Source organism: Pteropus vampyrus, unplaced genomic scaffold (genome assembly GCF_000151845.1).
Source record: "Pteropus vampyrus isolate Shadow unplaced genomic scaffold, Pvam_2.0 Scaffold583, whole genome shotgun sequence".
In the NCBI taxonomy this organism is placed as follows: Eukaryota; Metazoa; Chordata; class Mammalia; order Chiroptera; family Pteropodidae; genus Pteropus; species Pteropus vampyrus.
In genome coordinates, this window is record NW_011889364.1 from 501,799 (window position 1) to 512,746 (window position 10,948).

At 40.8% G+C, this 10,948-nt stretch overlaps 1 protein-coding gene across 1 annotated transcript in view; it reads right to left on the reverse strand.

Annotated features, from left to right (window-relative positions):
- Positions 1–4,603, reverse strand: part of ADGRE3 (adhesion G protein-coupled receptor E3) — a 47,641-nt gene extending 43,038 nt beyond the window's left edge. Inside the window, exon 1 of the mRNA XM_023525641.1 lies at positions 4,562–4,603. Within this exon, the coding sequence (XP_023381409.1) occupies positions 4,562–4,586 (25 nt within the window). The 5' untranslated portion in view covers positions 4,587–4,603. The remainder of the gene's footprint in view (positions 1–4,561) is intronic.
- Positions 4,604–10,948: the final 6,345 nt, after the last annotated feature.

A 10,948-nucleotide genomic window follows, 5' to 3' on the forward strand; every position in this document is an offset into this window, starting at 1 on the left:
ACTGAATTCTGGGAACAAACATGTGCAGAAAGCAAAATGGTGAATCACTGTGTCCTGTCAATCTTAGTTGTCAATCAAGAAGCCTACTCCTCTAAGGTAAGTAACCACTCACAGCAAAAAAGGGATAAAAACCCCGAAGTCTTTGTTACCAGGCCTTTTAAGCCCCGCTTCTCTTGCTCAAGCCCGCTTTCACTTCTGGAAGCGGACTTTCCTTTCTAATAAAACTTTTATTTTCTACTATATTTCGGTGTCTTGCTCAATTTTTTTGTTCGAGACATCAAGAACATGGACAACATGCCAGGACAGGACCCCACTCTCTGATAACATTACCGGAACCCACTTTTTAAAATCTTTGTTTAGGTATAATTGATATACAAAAAATTACACACATTTAACATATACATCTTCATGAGTTTGGACATATGCATATGCCATATACCCATGATACCATCACCACAATCAAGGTACTAAAACATATCCGATGCTTACAAAGATTTCCTTATGTTCTTTTGTGTTTTTCTTTTTTCTTTTGGTAAGAATACTTACCATGAAATCTAACCTTTTAACATATTTTGAAGTGCACAATGCTGTATTGTTAACTATAGGTGCTATGTTTTACAGTGCATCTCTAAAACTTATTCATCTTGTGTAATACAAACTTTATACCCATAGAAAAACAACTCCTCATTTCCCCCTCCTCCATCCCCGGCACCCACACTTTATTTTCTGCTTTTATGAGTTTGACTACTTTAAATACTTCTATCTAAGTGGAATCATGCAGTGTTTGTCCTTCTGGTCTGGCTTATTTCACGTAGCATTGTATCCTCTAGGTTCATCCATGTTGTCACAAATGGCAGTAGAGGAAAGATTCCATTGTATGTATATACCACACTTTCTTTATCCATTCATTGGCAGGGCCCACTTTCTTAGGGAGTAACCAAAATTGCAAATAAGGTTACTAGTCACCAGAGCTAAATTTCAACCAGTGCATAATAAAAGAGCCTTATTGGTTGTTCATAGTGAAATGCTTCCACACCGTTTGTCAATAATCATGGCCCAGAACCAGCTCCCAACTAGTAAAACATATGGCTGAAGTGTTTTCCGGTTCCTAAAACTCAGCCATCTGGGTACTGTAACATTTCCTCAAGGTTAGTCTTCAGGGTCTCCTTCCAGCCCAGCCAGCAACCCCGTGCTCAGTATTATGAGTCATCAGCATGCTGGAACCACAGGTTCTAAGAGACTTTAGAAATTACCTGCTGACTCTTTTTGTTGAGGAGGAAATAGTTCCTCAGTTTCAGTTTGCTTAGCTACCAGTTGTGCAAATTTGGGCAAGTTGCTTAACTTCTTTAGGTTTCCTTATATGAAATGTGGTGACAACATCATTGCTTATCTCCTGGGTTTGGGGTGATGAACTAAAAGAGGAAGTGCATAAAGCACAGTATCTCTCAGAGATCACTCTATAAATGCTAGCTGCTGCTATTACCATTTTATTTGCATGAGAATCCTATTCTAATTATTGACCTGTTGCTCATTCTATTACACTGCCTGTTACATCCATTAACGAGGGCAGAGAGTTCATGGACAACTGAAATTCACAAATAATCCATCTCAGATGTGTCCAGGACTCTCCTTCCAGTTGCCCCGAAGCAGGAAACATCTTGTTTGGGCTTCTCTCATTTAAATTGCACTCTCTTGTATATATACCACATCTTCTTTATCTGATCATTATTGAAGGACATTTTGGTTGTTTCCATATCTTGGCCACCATGTATAATGTGACAATGAACATCGGGGTGCATATATCTTTACAGGTAAATGTATATACACAATGTATACTCGGCCATAAGAAAAGTGAAATACTGCCATTTGCGACAACATGGATGGATCTTGAGAGAATCATGCTAAGTGAAATAAGTCAGATAGAAAAAGTTAAGAATCATATTGACGCAGGACAAGGCAAATTTCCCCAAATAGGGGGGAGACCAAGCCTTGCACTGAGAGAAGAAGAGGGTCCTTTGGCGGAGAGTGTAGAAAGAATTCAACACACACGCCAAAGTTGGAGTCAAAAGGGAAGTTTATTAGAAAAGGGTAACATCCCACAGACTATGGTTTCCTCTCAGAGGCAGAGAGTAAGAGACGTGAGAGAAACAGAGAGAGAGTAAAGGCACCAAGAGGGACCCTGAGTGTTCAGAGAATTCAGTATATGTCATTCTTTAGTTCCCGTTTCCTTTGATATGGACATACAGTGGAGAAGGGGAAGAGTGTGTAGCCGTAAAAAGGTAAGAATATGTAGAGCAAAAGGCCTGCTGGCAGTTCCCAGCCTTTACTCCCCTGGTTCCCCATGGTTTTAGCCATAGGGAATGGCTCTTTGTTCTTGTTTCCCCTTCACAGGTATGGGGAATGGGTTGTTAGCAATTCCAGCAGAAATTATCCTTTGTTCTGAAGGTGTCCTCCTGGCCTGGCCGCTGGGCTGATCAGCACATTGCAGTCTCTTAATGTAGCTTTATTAACATTTTAATTCTCTTGCCTCCTCCCTACATTAATATGATTTCACTCATGTATGGGATATACAACTGAAAGCAACAAATGAATTAGACAGAGACTCATGGATAGGGACAACAGTTCCGTGGTTACCAGAGAGGAAGGTGATTAAACATAGGGTGATGGAAGATTTGACTTTGGGTGGTGAACACACAATGAAATATACAGATGATGTATTATTGACTTTTACTCTTGAAATCTATGTAATTTTATTAACCAATGTCACCCTCATAAATTTAATAAAAATAGTTACACACTCTCACTTGTTAGGTAGTCAGGCATGAGCAACAGGAGCGAAGGCCCAGCTCTGTAACCACAGAAACTTCCCTTGAAGGCCTTCCTTAGTCATCTCCCAGAAATAACTCCCTTTTAGGGTTATAAATTACCCCAAATCCTAGAGCATAAAGCCCATAAAAGCTGCTGGCTAAACCAGCTATAAACGTATGTGCAGAAAGTGCTGCCTATAACTTCAGCCTCATTATACCATCATTATAATAGCATGACTATGCCTGGAAGTTCATGAATCTAATTATAACAGACTCAATTCTGGGTAAGCACATATGCAGTAGACAAAAAGTTATATAGCAGCCAACTGTCCGTTAAGGTGACCTCACAAATGGACCATCTAGGACCTCCTCTCATAGCCCAAATATAAACAGACTCCTATTTCTGTGTGGTTACAGCTCTCCAGGCTGGAAACCTGCCCCTCCCTTTGGGGCAGACTATTTTATCTCTTTACCTTCTGAATTCCACAGGGCTGCAGCCTTCCTTAGCAGCTGGTCTCCTTCTAAAATGTACTTTCAATAAATTTTACTTTTTCTAAATCTCACCAACCTGTAATTCTTTGCTGCATTGGCGGGGAAGAACTGAGGAGGAACAACACCCAACGCCACCGTCCACTATCCACCTCCTCCTCCTCCTCCTCCTCCATGCTGCTAGGGTGATGTGGGATTTCACATCACTCCAGCGGTCACTTAAATTTGATTCCACAGATATATACTGGACACCTCTTCTATGTAAGATGTCATAAAAGGGGATGCAAAGGTGAGGGGACATGGCCTTTGCCTTCAAGTAGCTTTAGAATTTATGTTGTATCGCTCCCTGTGCAACTAAATAAGTGTGAGACTTTGAGTAAGTCACATAACCTCTTCGTGATGCCATTTTCCATCTGTAATGTGGAGATGCTGTGTGATAATGAGTGCAAAACAATTTTAGCTTGATGCCAGGCTAAAGTGGATGCTTGATAAATGTAAGCTTTGGTCAATATTGTGGCCGTTGATAGTTATTTAATCTGGAACCAGAAGGATCAAGTGTATTTCAGAGTTGGAGAACCATCTGCATAGAAGTGGTGGTTGAAGCCATGGAATCATTAGATCTCTCAAGGGAGAGGGTGTAGAAAAAGAGAAGACCCCAGGCAGAATCCTGTGGAAAGAGCATTATAGCAAAGATCTGGAGCCAGGTGACTTGGGTTGAACCCTGGCTCTGCCTTTTAAAAGCTGTGTGACTTTGGATATATAACACAATCTCTCTGGCTCCAGTTTTCTAAATTGTAAGATGGGTATAATAATAGTACTTACCTCAGGGGCCTATTATGAGGATTAAATGGGTTAATACATATAAGGTACATAGCGAGTTCTCAGAAATGTTGGTTGTTATTATTAATAATATTCTTGTTACAAGAAAAGGAGTGGATGAGGGAGAAAATAGCAAAAGAGGCAGAGAAAAGTCAGGGTAGACCTAGGTCACAGAAGTTATCACGGAGGAGAGGATATTAATAAGAAAACAAAACATGTGAAGAAGATGAACAACTCATCGGATTGGACCATATGGAAAATTTTAGGGATATTTGAAAGTATAGTCTGAATAGGGTGGTAAGGAAGGAAACCATGTCCAAGAGGAAAAGAAAAGAGTGTTTAAAGCAGAGCAGAGGAAAGAGAAGGAAAAGACAGCCAGTCGTTGAACCAAGTAGTTCATGATAGGGAGCAGGTCCAGGAACGGTGATTGTCAAGGTTACACATACCTGGAAGAAGTGATGGCTCTCGCATTCTTGCGTGTCGGTAACCCTTGTTAGCCAGTTCTTGAAGGTCTCTACTGTGCTTTTCCTAGCTCAAGGAAATCTTATGAGAATTGATATAAGTGCCTTAGGTCTGCTGACTTAAGAAATGGTTCTCAGAAAAGTGAACTTCTTATCTTTCACCATCAGACCATGGTTCTGCTTTTTCTAAAAATTAAAATGTTACACTTATTTTAACAGGACTGAATTTAGTGTGGAAAAGTGAAACAAATACATAGTAGCATATAAACAGTATATCAAAAAATCATGCTGCAGAAAAAATAAAAAACTCGACAGTGGGGAATATACTTGGTTTAATAAAAAACTTTAATGACATTTTGTTTCAAACCACATGTAAATACAGTTGATTTGTCAAAGATTTATTTTTCCTATTCCCAGTCTTTTAAAGTAGATGCAGATTTGCTTAGAATGAAGCTGATTCTAAGAACACGTAAAAATTGAACATGGATGATGAGCCTGAATTCAGCAATCTAGAGTGGGAAACAAGGAAGATGCGCAGCAGGTGTCAGCCTCATCATCCAAGGTGGTCACTAACAGTTGTCACCCTGCAACACCAAGCAGGCAAGTGTCTGCTATGTACAGGGGGCCTGCATTGTACCCTGGATTGTATTTACAATATCACTAAGAACAACTAGCAGTAAAGTGAGTCTTTCGTAGGCAACCTACACCCATTTACTGTATGTCCTACAAGAGTGTAGGAATATAAGGCCATGATATTGATTTGGGATAAACCCTTATGTAGTCATTTTAATATCAACATTATTCATTCTTTTGAAATATGAAGTGTTTTAACTGATTAAGGTTACAGATAATTTTGGTTGAAATACTATATACGTCATGACTAGCATGGTAAAATTATACTTAGATACTTATAACATCCAAAAAAAATTTACTACCAAATTATTACAGTGGATATTAATATGACATGTTTATTAATGGATCCAAAAGGTATGATTATAGTTTAGCATGGTTTTGGTGCCAAGCCTTTCATCTCACTAAATTAGGAACGCAGCACCTGCAGAACAAATAAACACAAGTGATTCTGCAGCCAAGGACCAAGACAGCTCTTCAGCGGGCTGTGTTGCAAGCTCTGCTATAAATTCTTCATGACACTCATGTTCCTCATGCTGAGTGTGGCGGATGCTCTTCGGGTGCTTGAACAGGAACACCCCTGTGTGTGTGTGTGTGTAGGGGGCAATTCCATATCCAGTCTGAGTTTTTCTTTAAGATGCTTTTGACTTCTTTCTTTCTCTCAATATAATCTTCCTCAGAGATCTGCTTTTTTCTCCAATGCTATGGATATCTATCTGTTTTAGAAGCTCTATTAGTATCTTGTGGGGTCTGTGGGCAAGGAGGACTGTCACAGTGAGGACTCTTGGTGTTTGCTGCGTCCACATTCAGCTGTGCATCCAGCAATATTCTTTTCCATGTCACCCTTATAAATAGAAACTGAGGCTGGAACACTGTTCCCTCTGCCATTATTGCTAAAGTGTAGTTTTACCCAGGAGCCTTGCAGGCTCTCATCTCTGCAGTCCTGGGGTCCTGTGCTGCAGCAGGGGTGAGTGCGGCGGGGGCATCGGGCCGGGCAGGGCTAGAGTCAGGTGGGTGCCAGGCACTTGGAAGCAGACAGGTTGGAGCCAAACCAACAGCTCAAGGCCAGGCAAATGTGGCGGTGTCAGCTCAGGGTCCCGACTGACTGGTTCTGCTTTTTATTTGTTTATATTCTACACTTTTTCTGCACTGTTTTCATGTTTCCTTGATAGTAGGTTTTCCTAGCTATTGTTGATTGCCTTTGGAATGACAGAATCGACTGACTCTAGGAAAGGAATGCCTTTCAGTTACATAGCATTGTTTGAGGAGCACGAAGTGATTTTGGAGTCAAAATAAACCTTAAATAGCCCTATGGTTTTCGAGTGGGGTAGGTCAGAATTTTGGGCTTTCTGGAGTTTCTGCAGTAATCATTTTTACAAATCTTGGGATATTTTTCCCCCAGAAGATGGCGCTCACCAGATCTGACTGGAGTCTCAAAGTCTGGTAAGAGGTGATATGTAATTTGGTCATTTGGGGCAATCCGGGCAGTTAAAGAAGTATAACCTAGTAGGATTTGACAGAAAAGGCCTCGAAGTCATTCTCTCCTCTAGCAAATATTAAGACAAATATTATTAAGTGACAGAATCTGCACTATCTTGTAGGGATACAACAGTGAACAAAATTAACACAGTCTTTCCTACATAGAACTTAGAGTCTAGTGGAGAAGCCAGACAGTTAAATAATTATAATCCATATATAAAGCTGACCTACCTCATGGTTCATTTGTGGCAAGGTGGTGCTTCTTTGACCATCCAGCAATCCAAGAAGTCCAAGAGCCAAATGATAAACAAAAAAGCATTTACTGAAGTATCACAAAAATATAACCGGGGATTCCATTCATAATATACCAAAAAAAAAAAAAAAGTCTTAAAATCATTTTTCTCTTGTCTCTCAAGTAAGGAAGCCTCCGCCTAACACTTTTTGTCTTTTCTTTGAGTTGTGTTGGAGAAGAGTTTGGAAGAAAATTGAATTACTCAAGGTTTTTAAAGCAGTGTGGTCATATGATTGGCTTTGTTTTGGGAGAGTGTTCTGGATGCTTTATGGATCAGAGGCAGTTGGATACAGAGGCCCAGGCTGGACGATCGTCCAGGCAGAGGTAATGTGCTCCGGCAATATCTTCTGTATGGTTTCCCTGCTTCTTTTCTTACCCTGCTTGAAAACATTCTCAACCAAGCAGCCAGACTTCTTACTGTGGCCTATAAATCCTTCTATGATTTTTCCTCATCTATACCTTAAACTTCATCTGCTATGACTCCCCCTTTGCTCCTTATGCCTAAACAACAGTGGTCTTTTCTGTTCCTTGAGCACATCAAGTTCTTTTCTATCTCAGGGCCTTTGCACATTCTTTCACATTGCCTAGAATGTTTTCTACCTTAATATTCACATGTTTGCCTCCTTCTTGTCTTTCATGTCTCGATCCAAAACTCATTCCAGACTGTTCCTCGACCGCTCCGCTAAAGGAAGTCCTGCCAAATTACACTCAATCACCCTCTTTATTTCTGTAATTATGTTATCCAAATATGTAATTGTCTTGTTTATTTGTCTCTCCTTTCTAGAATGTAAACCCATAAAGCTTTCTTAGCTACCCTGCTTCCCGTAATATCTTTGCTAAATGAATGAATTGCTGGATCAATTGGGAAAGAATTAAAAAGAAGAATCTGTAGGACTTGGAAGTAGGTGGGGTGGGGGGTGGTAAGCGAGAGAGAAGAGTTAATTCCTAGTTTTTTCTTCCTCCTTCTCCTCCTCCCCCTCCTCCTCTTTTTTTTTTTTTTGCTTAGGCAACTGGGTATGTATGTCATCACCATCACCACCATCACTAGCACCCCGTCTACCATCTTCATTGCCATCATCATGTTCACCGCCACACCATCATCCTCATCACTGCAACTACTCTTGTTAAGAATACCATCAACCTCATTAACGCTCTATCTTGTGAATATTTTCCATTCTTAATTCTGTCTGGTCTCTTTCTCTGCCCTCCATGACTCCATACTCTACTCGTTTCCTCCCATTTCTCTGTCCACTCTCGCCTTGTCTTCTCTACTAGCCACTTCGCTACTACTTGATTTTCAAATAGTTACTCAGGGCTCCTTTCTCACTCTACAATCTCTCCCTATGTGATTTAATCTATTACCATGGTTTTAATTAACATCCGTTGACTGAGGGGTTGGAGAGCCCTCTCTCTTGTGATCCAGGGTATGTATATTGAAATCACAGCACCTCAAAATCAACTTTTCCCAAACTGAATTCTTTCTCTCCCCCCAAACCAGCTTTCTTCTAATGTTCCCTTTCTCTGTAGCAAAGTAGCACTGTTATTCTTTCTCCCTAGTTGTCCTCTGGTTGGGGTGATAGCTGGAGGTAAGAGCTGATCAAGAAAGACAGGTGGTGCCACCTAATGGTCAGGCCAGAACTATTACAGCATGTTAACTCTAGAGCCATACTGTGGAGGTTCAAATCTTGGCTCTGCCTCTTAATGTATTGTGATACTTAGGGGAAAATTATTCAACTTCTCTGATCTGGGGTAATTTCGACAGTCTCCTAACTGGTGTCTTTCTTTTCCATCCTCCCACTCTACAGTCAGAAGAGCTTTCTGAAACATGAATCTGAGTGCATCACACCCATCTCACAGCCTCATGGATACTTCGCAGGCTAAATGAGCTTAGTAGACACATAAAGTCCACCCGATCTGACCCCAGTCCACCTCTCAAGCTTCATCTCCCACCTTTCTCCCTCAGGCTGCCCACCTGCCCTTAGCTTCTTGCTTTTTCCAGCCTCCAGGACTTTGCATGTGTGGTCCCCTCTGCCTGGAATTGCCCCCTTTTCTCCACTGCTCTGCCCCTGGCCAAGCTCTTCAAGTGTGCATTCTTTTGTATATCCTTCCTTAATCCTTAAGGTAGATCCCACAGATCCCCACTCTGGGTCTCCTTCCCTCCCCCTAAGATGGAGTTAGCACCTTCCTTCTCTATTCATATCATATTTAATCAAATCTAAGGCATCATCAATTTTAATGTACACCATTATTTTATGTACCACGAACTCTAACAGTTATGATACAATGCTTTCTTATTCTTTAGAACTTTTATTTTATTCTTATTGAATGAGATATTGTAAATTTATTTAGAAATAATTTTTTAAATCATATCATTCTTTTGATTGGATTAAAAGGAAAATAGAAGTGAAAAATAAATTGGTTAAGATATTCTTGAAACTTCTTTACATTTCAAATCTTCAAAATTACACAGAAGTATCAATGTCCATGTTTTTCTAGATCAGTAGTTCTCAAGATAATGGTCACCCGACCAACAGCATCAGCATCCCCGGGAACTTGTTAGAAATTCAGGTTCTCGAGCCCTGCCCCAGATTTGATGAGTCTCTGGGGCGGGCCCAGCAAGTTGTGATTCTGTGATTCACCAACAGGTGATTCTGATGCATGCTCAAGTCTGAGAACCCAGCTCTGCACCCTATTGTTCTCTGGTCCCTCAAGAGTATGATGATGTGGTATTTATTAAAAGTACTCAAAAAAGAACCAGAAGCCATTGCTGGCCATCTACCACTCTCACACTACTTAGTAGAGCACACAAGTATAAACTAAACCAAATGTCCCTAGCCTTTTGCCTGTGATGACAAAATGAGATTATAACTATCTATCTATCTATCTATCTATCTATCTATCTATCTATCTATCTATCTATCTATCTATTTATTTAATGACCATGTTATTACAGCTTAAAACTGCAGGGGCTTTCATGCTGAAAATCAGACCCTCAAAATTTCTTCAGTTATTTCTAAGAGTCTCTTGCAGACATGTCTCATAGACACCCTTCTTTCTATCTATCAATCCATCTACCCACCCACCCACCTACCCACCCACACTTCTTTCCATCCATCCATCCATCCATCCATCCATCCATCCATCCATCCATCCATCCATCATCCATCTATCTACTCACCCATCTATGGAGAGCAGGTTGTAAACTGACTAGGTCCTTGCAATCTGTGAAGCCAACCAAGAGTTGCCTCACCTTCACAAATCCTCCTAAGAATGGGAAGTAGGAACTGACTGGAGAACAATGCAAATGTTGAAATGCAAACGATTATAGCAGGGTGTGTAGGGTGGGAGTTACCCTATGGAAATGCAAATGATTATAGTAGGATGTGGAGGTTGGATGGGGATAATCTCATTTTAGCCAGCAAATGTATGCTCTTGTATGAAAGCAACTTGCAAAAATAAAATCTGCTCTCTACTCCATCATCAGCGGATAGTGGGCCTCCTGATCCCAGTTTTCTGTCTTCTTTCTTTTCTCAATCTCTCACCGTTCCCACTCAGGATTATTTTCTAGGGTTGCGCTGGACATGGCAGGATTTACCACTTGCTGGACGTGGCACCTATCCACCGTTTTTCGTTCCCTCCATCCCAGACTCTTCTCTTACTGCCAGACAGCTGTCTTTGCTACCGTTGACTTCCACGAACAATCTGTTCATTGTCTTATGTTGGTTCCTATCCTTAACACTCATGCACTAGACTCAGGTTGGAAATGCACATGCTCCTTGCTCTTGAATGCCAGAGGCCACTTGCCCCACAGCTTTCAATGGACACTCATTCCAGATGACCAGAGGTCATTATTTAACTGTTTTACTGCTATTAGTGCCCCATCTTTTAGTGCCAACTGGATTTTCACTGCCTTTAGGACTACAGGGCCAGTTGGTTGCTTCTATACTGATGGGGAGCTTAAAAAAAAAAAA